Raw genomic sequence first — 20,790 nt, 5'->3', positions numbered from 1 at the left:
ACCCACTAATTTGAAGGGGTGTCCACATACTTTGTATTTCATTCATATAGTTTACAACTTTACATTGTTCAGTAGGTGTGTTTTCCATGCTGACTTACAGTGCCTTAAAAATTATTCATCCCCCTTGGCATTTTCCTATTTTGTTGCATTACAACCTGTAATTTAAATGGATTTTTATTTGGATTTCATGTAATGGACATACACAAAATAGTCCAAATTGGTGAAGTGGAATGAAAAAAATTACTTCTTTCAAAAAATTCAAAAAATTCTATAACGGAAAGATGGTGCATGCATATGTATTCACCCCCTTTGCTATGAAGCCCCTAAATAAGATCTGGTGCAACCAATTACCTTCAGAAGTCACCTAAGTAGTTAAATAAAGTCCACCTGTGTGCAATCTAAGTGTCACATGATCTGTTACATGATCTCAGTATATACACCTGTTCTGAAAGGCCCCAGAGTCTACAACACCATTAAGCAAGGGGCACCCCCAAGAAAGCGGCACCATGAAGATCAAGGAGCTCTCCAAACAGATCAGGGACAAAGTTGTGGAGAAGTACAGATCAGGGTTGGGTTATAGAAACATTTCAGAAACTTTGAACATCCCACAGAGCACCATTAAATCCATTATTAAAAAATTGAAAGAATATGGCACCACAACAAACCTGCCAAGAGAGGGCCGCCCACCAAAACTCAGACTAGGCAAGGAGGCCATTAATCAGAGAGGCAACAAAGAGACCAAAGATAACCCTGAAAAAGCTGCAAAGCTCCACAGCGGAGATTGGAGTATCTGTCCATAGGACCACTTTAAGCTGTACACTCCACAGAGCTGGGCTTTACCGAAGAGTGGCCAGAGAAAAGCCATTGCTTAAAGAAAAAATTAAGCAAACACGTTTGGTGTTCACCAAAAGGCATGTGGGAGACTCCCCAAACATATGGAAGAAAGTACTCTGGTCAGATGAGACTAAAATTGAGCTTTTTGGCCATCAAGGAAAACGCTATGTGTGGCGCAAACCCAACACCTCTCATCACCCCAAGAACACCATCCCCACAATGAAGCATGGTGGTGGCAGCATCATGCTGTGGGGATGTTTTTCAACGGCAGGGACTGGGAAACTGGTCAGAATTGAACGAATGATGGATGGCGCTAAATACAGATAAATCCTTGAGGGAAACCTGTTTTAGTCTTCCAGAGATTTGAGACTGGGACGGAGGTTCACCTTCCAACAGGACAATGACAACTAAGCATACTGCTAAAGCAACACTCGAGTGGTTTAAGGGGAAACATTTAAATGTCTTGGAATGGCCTTGTCAAAGCCCAGACCTCAATCCAATTGAGAATCTGTGGTATGACTTAAAGATTGCTGTACACCAGCGGAACCCATCCAACTTGAAGGAGCTGGAGCAGTTTTGCCTTGAATAATGGGCAAAAATCCCATTGGCTAGATGTGCCAAGCTTATAGAGACATACCCCAAGAGACTTGCAGCTATAATTGCTGCAAAAGGTGACTCTACAAAGTATTGACTTTTGGGGGGGGGGGGGGGGTGGTGAATAGTTATGCACAAAGTTCTGTTTTTTTGTCTTATTTCTTGTTTGTTTCACAATAAAAAATATTTTGCATCTTCAAAGTGGTAGGCATGATGTTTGAATCAAATGATACAAAACCCCCCAAAATCAATTTTAATTCCAGGTTGTAGGGCAACAAAATAGGGAAAATGCCAAGGGGGGTGAATACTTTCACAAGCCACTGTACATGACCATCAACTTTCACTGTATACACAGATAGTTTTGCTTGAAATCTCATATTTTCAGTTCATAACCAGATGTTGTTTACAGAAAAACATTAGTAATATCTGGGGCACATAAACTGTTGTATTGAGGCTTCTAAACAAAATATTCACAATACAATGGAAAAAGGGTTAGCCAAGTCCCTGTCTCAATCATACATTTGTTTTCACCCCCTCTCTACCTCTATTCGATTCTCTTTTACCATCTCTTGCACATTTTACATGCACCTGAAAGTTCCAAATATTTATCTACTCATAAATGTGGTTTCTGACTGCTTTCATTTAATCAAATTGAATTTTGTAGGCTTATGGAATAATAAGCATAGCCAAAATGTCTGAATTAAATACACACATTTATAAATAAATATAGAGCAGGTCTCCACCCCTACTTTATTTTATTTACCCCAAGTATTTGTTTTTCAGCTATTTATAATTTTTTTATCCAGAACTGTACAACATTGCCATCCACATGATTCAGCTCTCTACTCCAATCATATTTTCTTATTGTACCAAATCTGTAGTGTGGATTTAACACTTTCAAAAATGAGGTTCTCTCCTCTATTAAAAAAAGTGTTGCATTTTAAACCACAATTTACAGTTTTAAAACAACAACTCATTCTAGCTAAAAGCTGTGTTTTGTGCATATTTGTGGGGTGCAATAATATAAATACTGTGTCGTCATATTTGTTATATATACAAAAGTTTGGACACACCTATTCATTCAAGGGTTTTTCTTTATTTTTACTATTTTTTACATTGTAGAATGACATTGAAGACATTACAACTATGAAATAACACATATGGAATCATGTAGTAACCAAAAAAGTGTTAAACAAATCAGAATATATTTTATATTTAAGATTCTTCAAATAGCCACCCTTTGCCTTGATGACAGCTTTGCACACTCTTGGCATTCTCTCAACCAGCTTCACCTTGAATGCTTTTCCAACAGTCTTGAAGGAGTTCCCACATATGGGAACTCCTTCAAGTAGTCCCCTGTAGCTCAGTTGGTAGAGCATGGCGCTTGCAACGCCAGGGTTGTGGGTTCGTTTCCCACGGGGGGCCAGTATGAAAATGTATGCACTCACTAACTGTAAGTCGCTCTGGATAAGAGCATCTGCTAAATGACTAAAATGTAAATGAAATATGTTGAGCACTTGTTGGCTGATTTTCCTTCACTATGCCGTCCGACTCAAACCAAACCATCACAATTGAGTTGAGGTCGGGGGAAGGCCAGGTCATCTGATGCAGCACTCCATCCCTCTCCTTCTTGCAACTCTGCCTATGTCAGCATCCCGGAGTCGCCTCTTCACTGTTGAAGTTGAGACTGGTGTTTTGCGGGTACTATTTAATGAAGCTGCCAGTTGAGGACCTGTGAGGTGTCTGTTTCTCAAACTAGACACTCTAATGTATTTGTCCTCTTGCTCAGTTGTGCACCGGGGCCTCCCACTCCTCTTTCTATTCTGGTTAGAGCCAGTTTGCGCTGTTCTGTGAAGGGAGTAGTACATAGCATTGTACGAGATCTTCAGTTTTTTGGCAATTTCTCACATGGAATAGCCTTCATTTCTCAGAACAAGAATAGACTGACGAGTTTTAGAAGAAAGTTATTTGTTTCTGGCCATTTTGATCCTGTAATCGAACACACAATTGTTGATGCTCCAGATACTCAACTAGTCTCAAGAAAGCCATTTTTATTGCTTATTTAATCAGCACAACAGTTTTCAGCTGTGCTAACATAATTGCAAAATGGTTTTCTAATGATTTTAAAATTATAAACTTGGATTAGCAAACACAACGTGCCATTTGAACACAGGACTGATGGTTGCTGATAATGGGCCTCTGTACGCCTATGTAGATATTCCATTAAAATCAGCCGTTTCCAGCTACAATAGCCATTTACAACATTAACAATGTCTACACTGTATATCTTATCAATTTGATGCTATTTTTTGTATATTGTACATAGTATATTTTGTGCATGCATGCATAGGTTGATGTGCTCTATAGAACTGATGCTTATAGCATGTGTCTCTGCATGTGTAACTCTGCTCTATCAGACATGTAAGATCTTCAGGTGCATTTGGCTTCTTTCACACATGAAGGGACCACAACTTAAGTGCAGAAGTGCGCTTTGAAATAGTGAGCAAGCTTGCTATGTAGTGTACCCCAAGAAAACATTACTATACAATGAATTGTATGTCTAGAATAAGTAATGAGAAGAATCGCCTGAATACTATGTTCCCAGTAACATGTATGCAGTGTTGAGATTTTGGAATATATTACTTTAAGTAACTAAATTAACACGTTACTTTACACTGTGTGGAAAGTAACGCGTTATATTACTTTGTGTTAGTTTCATGAAACAAATCTCAAAATCGAACCGTTTGTTTGTCTGTCGGTGGGAGCACGCGCTCTACCAAAGACAGACTATTTACTAACTCAGGTTTGATTACTAGTTTCTCCTTTAATCTGTGGCGCTGCTTTCCTGTGCTAGTCTACAAGTGCTGTGCTGTTGTAATGATGTCATGTCATAGTAGTGTGAGGACAGAGGAAGAGTTAAGAGATGAGTGGTTTGGGGCCATGAAGTCTACATTCCATTATGTCAAGGTAGATTAGTGATGTTTAGGATAGCATGAGTGATGTTTAGGAAAGTGACTTGGGGTAAAAAGTGATGAACATCAAAGACAGGGAGTGCCCATGGAGACTTGCCAGATGTATGCCAGGAAGATGGTAATAAAGGCTATATAAGATAGAGTGTCTTCTTTGTTCAAGTTAGTTCAACTGATGAAGGGCAAAGCCATGTCCGTTTGTTAGATGAACCCACGAGCTCGTGATTCAATAAATACTTGGTATGAAATCTCCACAGAATGTCTAAGTAAATTCTTGCATCGTGAACTTCTCAATACCAGAAACTCATCATAACAGCTGTATATGGGCTGCTTAATTAGCCATATATACTGTAAGCCAAACATCTGTACAGATTTCCTTCATTCAAAATCTCTCTCGAGCCGCCAGTTCTGGTTATAGACCGCACATAGGCTACATGGACCCATAGAGATGTATAGAGGGCACACTTGTCACTAGACGGAAGCGATCAATGGCAAAGATCAGAGGTGCGCCCTCTATACATTTCTATGGACAGCAACTGTCATGATTTCTCCAAACAGACTTTCTCCGCTCGCTAGAGAACTAAATTAGGAAATAAATTGAGATCGGATCATGGAAACACGCGCCCAGTAAAGATATAATTCTGAAAGTAAACGCACAAGTTGTTTGACAAAGTAACTGTCATATTATTACCAAATTTGAAAAAGTAACATGTTATTTAACTCTATTACTCATAAAGGTAATCTGATTACTTTACACGTTACTTTTGTAACACATTACCCCCAACACAGCATGTATGAGCATAAAACAAGTGTTAGAACACAAAGTCTGTTTTGTGTGTGCATCACTCACTTAGAAACCTAAATGGAATGGACAGAAACAACAAACACTACATCTGAGGTGCAATGGCAATGCAAGACTGTCATATCAGAAATAATGATATATGGTGGTAGATGATTTACCAAGAATTACAAGTTACTAAGGACTATAGGTTGGCAATGTTTTGGAGGCTTTACAGTCCTCTTAAATCTACTATTTTGCATGCATTTAATCCAAACATAATCTCTCTCATTACTATGTCCAAGTCCCACCATTGGTCCTTAATCCACAGTGGGGTTAAAAAGACAGTCCCAGTAGCAATCTCCCATTTTTGTCAGGTGAGGCATGTCAATATCCCTTGCTGAAAAGCAGAAACTAAAACACTCTTGCCCCACCTTAAAAATATCTCAGAGTGCTTTACATTTTGATGAAACAATTTTAAATCTTGTGTTTAGATTTTTAAAAGAAAAAAAAAAAAGGGAGAATTTGAGTTCCTCTGAGTTAAACAAAGTTATCCCTCAAATCCAAATCTGAAATAAATAGTTGCTCTCCTGCTCCAAAATCCCCAGAGGATGGCAAGTATTTGTCTCTTGTTATGTCCAGCATGGGCTGTATGTTCCTGGCATCATTATTATTACAGTCATGATGTCACACTGAGGGGATCTCCTCACGGTCAGGTTCCAGAGAGATGTTCTGGAGAGTTCCGTGTTTCTGACTGGTCAGTTTCCCTCTCTTCTCTCCATGCATTAAAACAGTAGAGAGATCACAGTATTCCAAGTGTGCTGAGGTTCTGTAAATCCTGGTCTGTGGAGAATATGACATCAAATATGACATGGAACTCTCACACCAAATGGGCCTCCCTTGGTCTAGTAATAAAGATACCCTCTCAGTCTTATAAGGACGTTATTAGCCAGGGTGTCTGATGCCAAACTTGGTTGTAGTCCATAGGAGTCCCAGCAGGCTTTAGGGTTGAATGGACAGATGAGGAGAGAAGGCAGCCCATCGTGAAAATCCCTGGCATTCCAAGCAGGGTTTTTTCTCTCAAACCACTGAGGGGAAATGATAAGATAAAAAAGGTTTCAGAAAATAAGGAAATTAATATCAACCCATTTTGTAAAAACTTCCATGAGGACAATGTGGTATGGAAGTCAAGTTCAAAGTCACTCTACGTTCTACTCTATGCACATAAGGTTTGGGGTTGATTCCATGACAGTTGTCTGATCACTCTTTTAAATGAGAGATCAGTTTAAATCAATTGTGTGTATAACCTCAGATCTGGACTATAATAAAACAGACTATCCCACCAAACAGAGCTAGAGTCTATAGTCTAGACCATCTAAAACAGGACCGACACAACAAAACACAACCCCATTGGTACCTTGTGAATAAGGGATGTGATCTGACAGATCTGACAGAGGACAAAGTAGAAACAGAAAATGTCATTAAATTACATCAGAAAAGTACCTAATATTTTAAAATTGTGTTTCAGAAGAAGTCTAATTTCTACATGATATATGAAACTTACACGAGGGGGCAGAAGTTAAGGAAATATTGGTCCTGGGTTTGCATAAGCATCGGATAGACCCATAGCATGCCACTGCTGGTTAAGAGAGAACACTGTATTTACTGAGTCTTTCAAGCATCTAACTACAGTATCTCTCGAGGAAAGTCATTTATCATTTGATTGACATTGCAGTCTGGGTGTGATAATGTTATTAGTGTGTACTTCACAAAAAACACGAGTCAAGAACATTCAAAGTTCATATAGGGTGAGGTCGAGTACAGTAGTCAGCATATCTTTGAAAAGATTCACTGTAACTAATAGATCTATAGAGAATCCTGTTCTGATATGGTCAAGACTGTATTTAGCTGTCTTTATGATCTCAGTGTAGTGTTCTCATAACCCTGTGTAAGTGAGATCTGCGTGTCAATGGATGTTAAGGACACGAAACATCAATTAGCTACAAGTGTCAGCAACACCTCAATGGTTCCCATACATTAGGTCTGACAGCATGAGCCTCTAATAACCAGATGGGTCCTATATGCACAGCGAAAAGCTTCAGGAGGCTTCAGCAGATAGGACACAGTAGGCCATTAAACCTCCCTTTAGGGCTCATAGCTACCCTCTCCAGTCGATTACAAAAATACCCCTTACCGATTATCATAATTAGAACCCCTGGGGTGTATTCTTTATAACGTTTCTGTTGCAAAATGTTTTACAACAGTAAAACAGTTATCTCCAAACAGAAAATATTTTGCAATGAAAACCAGAGTTTCTATTGGATAAATTCAAGTAGGTCCCTCCCATTTCATTCCGCTTGCTTCCGTTTGGTTTCCGTTGCAAGATGTAATGAATACACCCCTGTAGTTTCCAATTTTCAAACTTGATGATAGTTGGAAATGTGAAACATAGACAAAAGGCAAACTAGGCAAAAGTTAAAAGAAAGTCTGTACCACTTTCAGAGTGACAGCAGGAACCTCGGCCCTTCAGCATACTGCCTTGTTTCTCTGGGGCACAGTGGAGTCCGTGCCTCCGCCCAAAACCGTCCCGCCTCCACCAGCAACTGGGAGAGAGGACATTTTTCAATTACAGATGATTTCAGGTCAACACATTCATTAACCTTATAAAGACTATCAGTAGAAGTGTAGGGTTTAATCTTACTTTATGAACAAACTCATGGTAGCATGTGCAGTAGGATTGGTTAATCAACTATGTGATGACGCAGATGTCTACACAATCAAGTATGTAGGTTCATTGAATGGGCAGTGTCATGGTGACATTTCTGTTCACTTGTGTTATTCCAATTGACCAAAATCACGATATAACATTATGTACTTACTGTAAAAGTGTACAGAGCAGCATCGTCAAGACACAGCCAATCACACACAGCACTAGCGCTGTGGCAACTGTCTGTTGTCTGTGATTGGTGGCCACCACGGCTAGAAGGTCGGCATGCTCACATCGCATCCCTACGAAGCCTTGGTGACACCTGTCCAACATGGAGAGGAGCAAGGGCATCAGACTTGGTAGTAGTGAAGTTCTCAGTCTGCAAAACTATTCTGCATCAGTTAAATACCCACACAATACCCTTCGTTTTATGAACATGCCAAAAAAGGGTCTAAAGGATTCGCTACTAAAGAGCTCTTTAGTAAAGGGTTTAGGTCAAAGACCCTAATCCTGGAGGGAGTTCTCTACTCTGCTTAGTCAGAGAGAAGTGAACTGCCGCTCTCTAATTCCATAAGCCAATGTAATTTGCATTATGCTTAGACCAGCTCTACGAACTGCAGTGAATCAGTGTACAAACAGAGCACTGGCAGAACAGATCCTAAACACATATTACATTTACATTTACATTTTAGTCATTTAGCAGACGCTCTTATCCAGAGCGACTTACAGTTAGTGAATACATTTTTTTTTTTTTTATATACTGGCCCCCCGTGGGAATCGAACCCACAACCCTGGCGTTGCAAACGCCATGCTCTATCAACTGAGCTACATCCCTGCCGGCCATTCCCTCCCCTACCCTGGACGACGCTGGGCCAATTGTGCGCCGCCCCATGGGTCTCCCGGTCATGGCCAGCTGCGACAGAGCATGAAAAAGCTGTTCAACCGTCAGTCACAGACACTAAAACTGGTTGGGTTACCCAACAAACTCTCGATAACTCCTAATAACTGGTGATGGACCACTCAAAATAAAATAATTAGGACATATGCTATTTTGTGACTGTTCGAACAACAATTTCCCATACAGACAGAGTGACAATGATTCACCTGATATTGAAATAATGACAACTGTGGGATGAGAGAGAGAGAGAGAGAGAGAGAGAGAGAGAGAGATCCTTGCATTTTTTGAACCACAGGACAGGAAGTTCAACTTACACACATGCAGGCGTCTCCTCCAGAATCAGGAAACGACAGGTGCCATGGAAACAGAAGTGGCTATGCGAGTCAGGACAGTCATCGAAGTGTGATCGAACAGCTGCTGCCACAAACTCTGAGTCAGAGATAGGAGATACATAAGGACATTTTTGAAGGCCCTGGTTGAAAGTCCAAAACATTCTCTCCTTGTAGGAATATACAGTAAGGGAGCTCATAACCTGGCCTACAGTTTACCGAAACTCCATAGGTCAGTGTCATAGGTCAGTGTCGTCATAGGTCAGGGTCGTCATAGGTCAGTGTCATAGATATAAAATAGCCTCTGAGGCAGTGGAGACTTACAGTGCCTTCAGAAAGTATTCACACCCTTGACTTTTTCCATATTTTGTTGTGTTACAGCCTGAATTTAAAATGGTTTCAATTGAGATGTTTTGTCACTGGCCTACACACAATAACCCATACTGTCAAAATTGAATTATGTTTTAAACATTTTTATAATTTAAAATGAAAAGCTTGAGTCAGTAAGTATTCAACCATTTTGTTATGGCAAGCCTAAATAGGTTCAGGAGTAAAAATGTGCTTACCAAGTCACATAAGTTGCATGGACTCACTCTGTGTGCAATAATAGTGTTTAACATGATTTTTGAATGACTACCTCATCCCTGTACCCCACGCATACATCACCTATTGGTAGATAGGTTAAAATTTAAAATTAAAAGCAGACATTGAATATCCCTTTGAGCATAGTGAAGTTGTTAATTACACTTTGGATGGTGTATCAATACACTCAGTTACTACAAAGATACAGGTGTCCTTCCTAGCTCAAGTTGCCGGAGAGGAAGGAAACCGCTCAGGGATTTCACCATGAGGCCAATGGTGACTTTAAAACAGTTACAGAGTTTAACGGCTGTGATAGGAGAAAACTGAGGATGGATCAACAACATTGTAGTTACTCCACAATACTAACCTCAATGACGGAGTGAAAAGAAGGAAGTACAGAATACAAATATTCCAAAACACACATCTTGTTTGCAACAAGGCACTAAAGTTATTTTTGTTAAATTTGGTAAAGCAATTAACAATTTGTATTCAGGACAAAAATGTATGTTTGGGGCAAATCCAATACAACACATTACTGAGTACCATTCTCCATATTTTCAAGCATTGTGGTGGCTGCATCATGTTGTGGGTATACTTGTAATCGTTAAGGACTGGGGAGTTTGTCAGGATAAAAAAGAAACGGAATAGAGCTAAGCACAGGCAAAATCCTAGAGGAAAACCTGGTTCAGTCTGCTTTCCACCAGAGACAGAGATTAATTTACCTTTCAGCAGGACAATACCCTAAAACAAGGCCAAATCTACACTGGAGTTGATTACCAAGAAGACACTGAAGGTTCATGAGTGGCCGAGTTACAGTTTTGACTTAAATCTGCTTGAAAATCTATGGCAACACTTGAAAATGGTAGTCTAGAATTGATCAACCAATTTGACAGAGCTTGAAGAATTTTGAAAATAAGATTGGGCAAATGTTGCACAATCCAGGTGTGGATAGCTCATAGGCACCGATTGCGACCCGAGTTAGGTGTGCGTAATGCTGCGTTTAGATGGTACGAGGTAGACGGCATTGTTTTCAATGAGAGCAAGATGGTAAATGTTGGTAATTATCGTTGAGGTTGGTGGTGAATGCAGTCAGCCACCACGGTAGATGGGACTTGGCGCCAGAGTTAAAATATTTCCACTTGTTCTATCTGCCATAGAGTTGTTTTCTACTGGATGTTGATTTGCACTATTTGTTTACTGAAATCACCATAGCAACACATACTGTGTGGTGCTGTCTTGCTTTTGCTGTCACCATCTTTCTTGCTTTCTTGTCCCGCTATGCCGACTGGTATCAAGTTTTTTGTATCCCTCCTCTAAATGCAGCATAAATGGAACAATTCCCTTTTATGCACTTTTCTCTCTATTCGTATTCTGACCTTGAACTTAAGCATGAGAATTGTATGCTATTCACCTGCTATTCATTTTGGGTGGAGATCAAATAAATGAAGGTGTGGCTGAGGTGTGTCTACAGATATGCCGTATTCTGACCTTGACTTAATTCCCGAATAATTCTATCACCTTTACGCGCGAGGAAACCATGAATAAGGTCTAGCGAACCTACCGGTTCCAAGTGGGAAAATAACATCTACTTAATTTTTTCCGATAGAAATAACACCATTCTCCATGCACTGTAATTTACAAAATAATAAGAGCTAGATAAATTAATAATCCATTTGGATAAGGGAATTGTAAATATAAATGACACTTGTTTTAGTTATATTTTACCTTATAATCGCTGGAGACAAATGTGAAACCAGTCACTTGGCAGCAAACTGAAGCATATCAACATGCCAACTTTGCCACAGTAAAGTTTATGAAATGCTGTGCCGTTATGCAGAATTTAAATTGTACGGCCTTTTAACTTGCAGGGATCAGCACTCTCGAATGTCTTAATTATAGGCTACACCAACTTTTTATGTTTCCTATTTCTATTATGTTAAATATTAGCCACTATCAGTATCGACTGTCAGTAGGCCTAATAACAACACATATTCAACTGCCAATTTACTGTTAGTTCCCTTCAGTTGGTATAGCCTACATTACCATTCCATTTAATTACATTGTTTTGTTTACCTTCATATTCGGTACTGTCTAGTGATGGGGAAAAAATCGATACAGATACATATCACAATATTATTTTGGATTATATTATATTGATACTTTGACTCCAAGTATTGATTTGTAAAAAATAAAAATAACTCTGCCAAAGGTGATTGTAATAAGTATTGACTCAGGGGTGTGAATGCTTATGTAGAGATATTGGTATTTCATTTTCAATAAATTAGCAACATTTTCTAAAGACATGTTTTCACTTTGTCATTATGGGGTAATGTGTGTAGATGGATGAGAAAAACATTTATTTAATCCATTTTGAATTCAGGCTGTAACACAACGAAATGTGGAATAAGTCAAGTGGTATGAATACTTTCTGAAGGCACTGTACATCTTTTGTTACCTCTGAGTGACTGGGGTTTTGTCATGGCTTATGTCAGGGACAAGACCCTCCGAGGGACAGCCATGCATTAAGATGTGTCGCATGCATAGGGACAAGTTAAACCCCAATCAAATCCCCAGTGCCTTGACACAGCAAACAACAAGTCTGTCCATCATCAAACCCATTAGAGGTCCAGAGAAAAGCACATCCCTGAAGCCAGGGAGTAAAATCCTCACCCTTTCATTCCATGGCTTTGTCTGAAAGGATAGCCGTCAAATCCTTGCTTCCTCCATGATTTCTGAATTACTCTCAAAGTGCATTTGAGGAGAAGATCAAAAGGTCCCTTCTTCAGACCTCTCCTCCATTGAGCTTTGAGAGGAATTCAGGAAATAAGGACGAAGGAGGCCAGGATTTGACGGCTAGTAACCTTTTCAGACACAGCCCCTATCCCTCTCCTCTCTGTCTCTTTCCTTTACATCCAATCAAACGTGATTTATTATGGAACGAACGATGCTAGATTAACAAAATGAATCTCCTCAAATAAATTAACATTGGGTCGAGCTGAAGGGGTCAAGACTCAGGAAGAACACGGTAACCAAATTACAGAGTCTGGACGAGTTTCTTACTCATCAACTATACAATCAGAGTTCCAAATTCCAACTGGACTGGCCCAAACAAAAGTTTGAGTATCTTTACTCGGGCAGCCAAAACAGATGCCACAATGTGGCATTCAGAGAAAGAGGGAGTGAGAAAGGGAGAGAGAGGGAGGATGAACAGACAGATAGACGGCTGCATTACAGCCGACCGTCACACACACCATTCTATTGGTAATGGCCGGTTGGATTCCAGCCTACATGCATTGTCCCTTCTCCTCTCTCTCTTTCAGAGCCTGTATAAAGCTCTCTGTTCTCGCTGAGGTATCTGCACCAGCTACCCCTCAGCCCCTCTGGCAGCGTCCCAAATTGCACCCTATGGTCAAATGCCATTAGAGCATTTCTGGATTTTATGGTGATTCACAGATAATGACTGAAATGTAATAGTTGGTATCCTGGGAATTAAGCTACAGGATTTTTCTTTTATCGTTGTTTGACGTCTGCTACACTGGCTACTTTCTATCCAAACTGAGAGGACTAGATTTATGAAAAAATTAAACCAATTCATTCATGTGCAGCACAGTGTCTGTATGTGTCCACTTTTGTAAGGCATTTTCAGTTGCCATCTGACTTCACTAGAGAACCCGTGAATTAACATTGGCACCAGTCAATGAGTCTGAAGAGGTGAAAGATTCTCTGGAGCACCCTGTAGAGGTTTTATAGAGGTATTCATATTTAGACTGTCAGTCACCTGAAGACAGACAGACACACACACACACACACACACACACAAACGCTTACTTTTAACTGGAAGGTTGGTCGTAGTAATGGTGCTGGTAGTGGTAGAAGAGGTCATAATGTTTACAGTGGTAGTAGTCACAGGAGGGGTGGGGGTCATAGTAGAATTAGTAGCAATAGTAGAATTATCCTGTCCAGTTCCATAGGTAAAGAGGGACCCTGTTGAAAGAAACAGATGAAATGTTTAAGTATACAAATCGGTACTGATTTCAATCATGATCAGATAAAGAAACTGTTGGGACATTGAAGAAGATTCCACTAGGCCTGGGGTTTTTCACTCAGGCCCCACTTCCAGTATTGTATTGGGGAACATCCATGTGTGTGATGCCATTCCATTTTCTCCTTTCCAGCCATTATTATGAGCTGTCCTCCCCTCATCAGCCTCCACTGGTCTAATGTATACTCATGTTATATTTGAGTAACTCAAACATAAAAAAATCTATGGGCAAAAAAACCTAGCTAAAAAAACTTTAGCTGACATAGGCTAAGTGATCTGGACATTTCTGATAAGTTATAAATAGCTCTATAAGGTATGCAATGACTAACATGACAAGAGGACAACTGATGATGCACTACCCAATTTCGAAATTGCACCTTGTGCATTCTACTATTACAACTTTCAAGAGTAAGTTGAAAGCCAGACTGAGTTCCTTACAAAAAATATACACTGAACAAAAATATAAAACGCAACAATTTAGAGTTACAGTTGAAATCAGTCAATTTAAATAAATAAATTAGGCCCTAATCTATGGATTTCACATGACTGGGAATACAGATATGCATCTGTTGGTCACAGATACCTTTAAAAAAAGGTAGGGGTGTGGATCAGAAAACGAGTCAGTATCTGGTGTGACCACCATTTGCCTCACGACACATCTCCTTCACACAGAGTTGATCAGGCTGTTAATTGTGGCCTATGGAATGTTGTCCCACTCCTCTTCAATGGCTGTGCGAAGTTGCTAGATATTGGCGGGAACTGGAACACGCTGTCGTACACGTCGATCAGAGCATCCCCCCAAACATGCTCAATGGGTGACATGTCTGGTGAGTATGCAGGCCATGGAAGAATTGGGACATTTTCAGCTTCCAGTAATTGTGTACAGATCCTTGCAACATGGAGCCGTGCATTATGTTGAAACATGAGGTGATGGCAGCGGATGAATGGCACGACAATGGGCCTCAGGATCTCGTCACGGTATCTTTGTGCAATCAAATTGCCATCGATAAAATGCAATTGTGTTCATTGTCCGTAGCTTATGCATGCCCATACCATAACCCCACTCTGTTCACAACGTTGACATCAGCAAACCACTCGCTCACACGACGCCATACACGCTGTCTGCAATCTGCCCGATACAGTTGAAACTGAGATTTACCTGTGAAGAGCACACTTCTCCAGTGTGCCAGTGGCCATCGAAGGTGAGATTTGCCCACTGAAGACGGTTACGACGCTGAACTGCATTCAGGTCAAGGCCCTGGTGAGGACGACGAGCACGCATTTGAGCTTCCCTGAGACGGTTTCTGACAGTTTGTGCAGAAAGCCTTCAGTTGTGCAAACCCACAGTTTCATCAGCTGTCCGGGTGGTTGGTTTCAGACGATCGCGCAGGTGAAGGAGACAGATTTGGAGGTCCTGGGCTGGCATGGTTACACGTGGTTTGCGGTTGTGAGGCCGGTTGGACGTACTGCCAAATTCTTATGGTAGCGAAATGAACATTAAATTCTCTGGCAACAGTTCTGGTGGACATTCCTGCAGTCAGCATGCCAATTGCACACTCCCTCAAAACTTGATACATCTGTGGCATTGTGTTGTGTGACAAAACTGCACATTTTAGAGTGGCATTTTACAAGGTGCACCTGTATAATGTTCATGCTGTTTAATCAGCTTCTGGATATGCCACACCTGTTAGGTGGATGGATTATCTTGGCAAAGGAGAAATGCTCACTAACAGGGATGTAAACAAATGTGTGCCCAAAATCTGAGAGAAATAAGCTTTTTGTGCATATGGAAAATGTCTGGAATTTTTTATTTCAGCTCATGAAACATGGGACCAACACTTTACATGTTGCATTTCTATTTTTGTTGAGTATATTTATTTAATTTTGGAGGGTACCCCGCGCCGACCCCTGGGGGGGAGCAACCCCACAGTTTGGAAACCACTGCACTAGGATTTATGAAGTCACTTATAATAGTTACATTTTTTGTCACTTAGCAACTCTCATCCAAAGTGACAGTTGAAACAGGCTGTCTCCAAATGACTTGTTGCTCTTAAAATAGAACTCATCTCCCAACTCATGGATCCCAGCAGAGCAAGGTGACATTAATTGTCCCCACTGATCAACCCATCCTATTCAGTAGAGAGAAGCTGACTGAAATGAAGGTACTACCTAAGAACACAGATTTGTGTTTTCCGTTGCCAAACCACTATATGTTAACAAATCAGACTTACTTGCGTTAAACCCTCTTGGCCCCCTCGGGAGCATAGGGTGTCCACCTGACTCTTCTGTGCGAGGGCTTTTTCCTCTTGCCAGGAGATCTTAACATAACATTGCACTTAAATTGTGTTATATTATCTTTATTTCTAGTTCTTGACCTTAATTAGCTACTTCCCCCTTTTCTGTTGCATTGGGCTCCTTGAGGGTTGAATCCTGAGGCGTGTGCTGCACTCATAAATCTCACACAACTTTCCCATTTGTCATTATGTTTGGATTTCCTCTTACCAGCTTGTGTTGCGTATTTCAAGAGTGACAATAGGATGAAAGGATGGACACACTACAATGGGTCTGTAATGGGACTAAGCTGGGATAGTCTTAATATAGACAGATCCCGGCGAGAGATCACACAATTAGAATTCTGCAAGGCACCCAATGAGAGACGAGGTTGTCATTTAGTGATGTGGAGATATCAGACAATGAAAGTGCTGAGTATCAAATTAGCACTTCATTCTCCGGCTCAATTCAAATGATGGTTGAAAACACACGGCTCATATAACACATAGGTTCATCAGTGTCAGTTGGTGATTATGGAGAAGAGAACCGTTGAGTATTTCATCAGTCAGTTAATGGGGGACATCACTGATGTTACTAAGGACACTGTCAGCATGACAAGGTACAAAGCCCAGAAAGAGAGACGGTGGATGAATGCTGTGTCAAGGCAATGTGCGTCCCCAATGGCACCCTATTCCCTACATAGTGCACTACTTTGACGGTAAATTAATTTGAATTTAGTCACTTTTTGACAGCACCCCTTTTGATTTAAACGAAACCTTCCATACATATCTGCACATTGTAGAAGTGCTCAGAAAGTGACTTTTCAGACTTGAATGCAAAAACATTCAAGAGATAAAGGTGCTCAAAGTTGACCCATTTTGCATACCCCACCATACCATGAGACATCCATGTCTTCATCACTGGAAAATATAAACGGTTGAGATTGATGTCATTTAAAAGCTTACAAACAGGGTTGTCAAACTATTTGATAATTTCAGGGTATTTATTTTTTTAACAACAGTTGAACTTTTTTTTACCTTCAAAAGTAAATGATCTAAAAACGCCTAAACTCAGATGTTTTTCATATTCGCATATGTTGTAGCTTAGACCCTATTTTACATAATCTAAGGTTTTTGTGTTGTGCCGGCTATCGGTTGAGACACAAAATACTATTGAATACAGGGTCAGTGTCATGTTTTGGCTGACAAATCTATTCAAATGGGAAAATAATTGAAATGTCAACTTTCAAATGGTACCACAAAGATGTTTGGAGGTCCACACATCAGAAAATGTTGACTTGAGTGGGAATATCTGTTGTTCTAAATTAAACTGTCAATCCTCCATAGAAAACGGGGGATTCCCACGGGGGGCCAGTATGAAAAATAATGTATGCACTCACTAACTGTAAGTCGCTCTGGATAAGAGCGTCTGCTAAATGACTAAAATGTAAATGTAAAACCTATTGAAACCATAGAAATATAGATAATAGAATAGACATGACGATTTAAGTTGACATTCGATGGTGGGTGAACCGGCGGTCATCTTTGTGGTAGTAATTAGAAGTTACAATTTCAATTCAATATAAATGTAAATGGTGTACCAGCTAAATTGCAGTGGTCTTAAGGGAAATCTATTTCTATGATTGAAATGACACCCACCCTGTATTCAAGAGCATGTTGTCTCTCAACCCATGGCGGGCACAACACAAAAACCTCAGATGTTGTGAAATAGGGTCTAAACTGCAACATATGAGAAACGTTTTTTTTCTTCATTAAATAATAAAATAGTTTGACAACACTGTTATTAGTAAGCTTTTAAATGTAAGCTTTTGTAAGCTATCAAACTCAATCGTTTATCTTTTCCAGTGATGAAGACATGTCTCATGGTATGGTGGGGCATGCACCTTTCTCTCTTGAATGTTTTGGCATTCAGGTCCAAAAAGTAACTTTCTGACGACTTCTTCCATGGGAAAACATGTATGTAAAGTTGTGTTTAGATCAAAGGGGATGCTGTCAAACAGCATTTTAATTCAAATGGATTTACCCAGAGCCCTATGAGCCCTTGTCAAAAGAAGTGCACTATGTAGGGCAGGGTTTCCCAAACTCAGTTTGGGAAACCCTGCAACATATGACCCTTATCTTTCAGCAGCGAGAAAGAATCCTTCAAATTAAAAATATACACTTACTGTAGCAGTTTTGCACATTTATACAGCTATGAGTGCCTCAATCCGACAAATTACACTTCCCAAGTGAGGCTTACACAGGTGTTTGGCGCATGTTAGATAGCACAGGTGGTTGCCGCTTGTCTTCCGTAAACAAGCGCTGTAACATGAAGACATGGCCGTGTGGGAACACTAAACCTAATCCAATCAAGGTGTGTATCAATTTAACCTTTAGTTTTTGGGAAATTATTTCTCACTGATATTAAAGAAAAAGGTCCTTATGCTTCCAAAACCTTACTGCAAGCAACGCGTCTTAATGTTTAGATTCAGCGTCGGGGCTCTTAACAAAACTCCCCTATACAGAAGACCAATGACTTATGCATAATGTAATGACCTGTGAGTCATGATCAAGGGTTAGCCAGAGTGACTGACCAGCCAATAACAGTAACAGGGTCAAGTATTCCCTGCTAAAAGGATGAGGCCATTAGAAACCTATGAATAGGTCTGCACTGCCAGCATACGCACGCTACATAAATCAATGGTGGCTCATTGGTAGGTCTACCATCTTTAGGTCTACCATCTTTGTTTCTCATAGAAAAGGTGAAATGTCACTGAGCCTGACAATGGTTATAATTCACAAATTGGAGTCATATACAACCAAAACTGGAAACCAGACTATCCGTGTAAATCTAGGCTAGGCTATCCTATAGGCCTGGGGTTCTCAACTTTCTCCTTTCTGATGCTCACTAAAACAACCTTCTTCCTTAAAATGTCATCAATTGGGGAAATGGAGGTTACTGATTATATTTTGTAAAGCAAATGTTAGTTTTCCCCTGCTTTTTCAGGGATCCCTTACACTCACTGAGGCCCCCAGGGGTCCCCTGGTTGAGACATAATTTGTAAGGAATTTTATTTGTAAGGGGAAAAGGTTCACAGAAGCAAAGCCTATTAGGACATAATTACATTTTCCCTTAAGGTATAGCACATTCAAATTCACTAAAATCCCCCCTTCATACAACATTTTACACTCATTCCCACTTTCTGCCGTTTCCCTTGTAGTCTTCCAAATATTTTACCAAATGTGTTGTTTGTTTTCATAGAACTCACCAGTAATGAGAAAGAACGCATCCCAGAATGACCGACTCATCATGATGAAGGTTGTATGTTTGTCAAGGTAATCCTCCGAAATGCTAGTGTTCTTTGCTCAAGTCTATAAACATTTGTATATGCTCGCATAGGTCAGTCAGGAGAGAGAAATGTGTTTGTATAAAATAAAGTAAATCCTTCTTCCATCACAAAACTCCTTCCGCCGTCTCTTAGGATATAGGCTACTGACGGTCTTCAGAAATTTCGCAAACAATGCAAGTGCGTCGCTATTCGGCAACTTGATTATTTTCCAGTACAATGTGCAAGCTGAGTTTTTTTTTTACTGATATATCATTCATTTAACGTGTAACAACTAACAAGTGTTCAAATACTTTGTTTCGATTAATTTATCTTACATTTAAACGGAGAAGTTTAGTCCAAGCGCTAAACAAATCGACTCTCCCCCACAGTCTAAATAAACGCTCTCACACGTAATCCTTTCGATGGTATCCCCTGAGGAGAGAGAGCGAGCGAGATAAATCAATATTGTTCTCTTTTTGCTCTCTCTGCCGGGCCCACTTCTAGTTGCCTAAAATAGCTTGTTTTTAGGGAATGTTTTAGTGTAAAATTACACTTATCACAAGAATCTCATTATGATAACTCAATCTTCAAATGACCAGTTTTCATATTTCAATTTGTGGTGGCTTTCATATGGGCAGCTACTGTATAGCCTAGGTCTAGTGCACCCATATGTGGGTGTACAGATGGACTATCCAGAATTCATGCATACTTCAAATTGCTCAATTTTGTAGGCCTGATTATGCCTGCCTAGGGCAATTACAGTTTCACAAATCAGCATAAAACATAAAAGGATGATGAGCACTCACTCCCTTTATGTTGATCCAACAACACCCATGGATCTTGAAACTCACAAAACTCCATGCGCTTAAAATAGAAACTCTGTTCTATTACATTTTCATATCAAATTAAAGTGATTTTGGTCTTGAAATGGTAAACATCCAAACACTTCATTCATATCCACTACATTATAATGGATAGCATTATGTGTTCAATTCATATAGCCTATTTGTCACTAAACAATGGTATTCCCCTGATACACTACATGTGTTTGACAAGAATTATCATCAGTCTTCACTGTGCTCAGTTGTAGAAAGTCCTGTAATTGCATTATAATGTGAACACATGTGGCCCCATGATACCATGTGTTTGACACTGTAACATCTAAATGTTTGCTCCACTATATTTATGCACACTTATCCACTAAATATATCCATTCCATACCTATTTCTTTCTGCATTTTTCTCAATTTGCAAGTTGTCTTAGAGCTTTGGATCTGCATGGGTATGTTGGTAATCATAAGGTGATAACAGTGACACATGGTATTTGTCAGAGGAAATTGTCTGTTTGGAGATGAGTTATGAGATACACTACATGACCAAAAGTATGTGGACACATCTCATTCCAAAATCATGGGGCATTAATATGGAGTTGGTCCCCCTTTTGCTGCTATAACAGCCT

The 20,790-nt window shown here is 40.0% G+C and overlaps 1 protein-coding gene across 1 annotated transcript; it reads right to left on the bottom strand.

The window, feature by feature from the left end:
- Positions 1–7,639: 7,639 nt before the first annotated feature.
- tgfa (transforming growth factor, alpha) lies at positions 7,640–19,315 on the bottom strand (the record flags this gene model as incomplete). Its single annotated transcript, XM_084173638.1, has 5 exons — positions 7,640–7,778; positions 8,055–8,204; positions 9,095–9,209; positions 13,520–13,675; positions 19,273–19,315. The coding sequence occupies 5 exons, from the start codon at positions 19,313–19,315 to the stop codon at positions 7,640–7,642; spliced, it is 603 nt and encodes a 200-aa protein (XP_084029764.1).
- Positions 19,316–20,790: the final 1,475 nt, after the last annotated feature.

This window comes from Coregonus lavaretus (assembly GCF_964263955.1).
Source record: "Coregonus lavaretus genome assembly, chromosome: 12".
Lineage (NCBI taxonomy): Eukaryota > Metazoa > Chordata > Actinopteri > Salmoniformes > Salmonidae > Coregonus > Coregonus lavaretus.
This window is presented reverse-complemented; position numbering and strand designations above follow the sequence as displayed.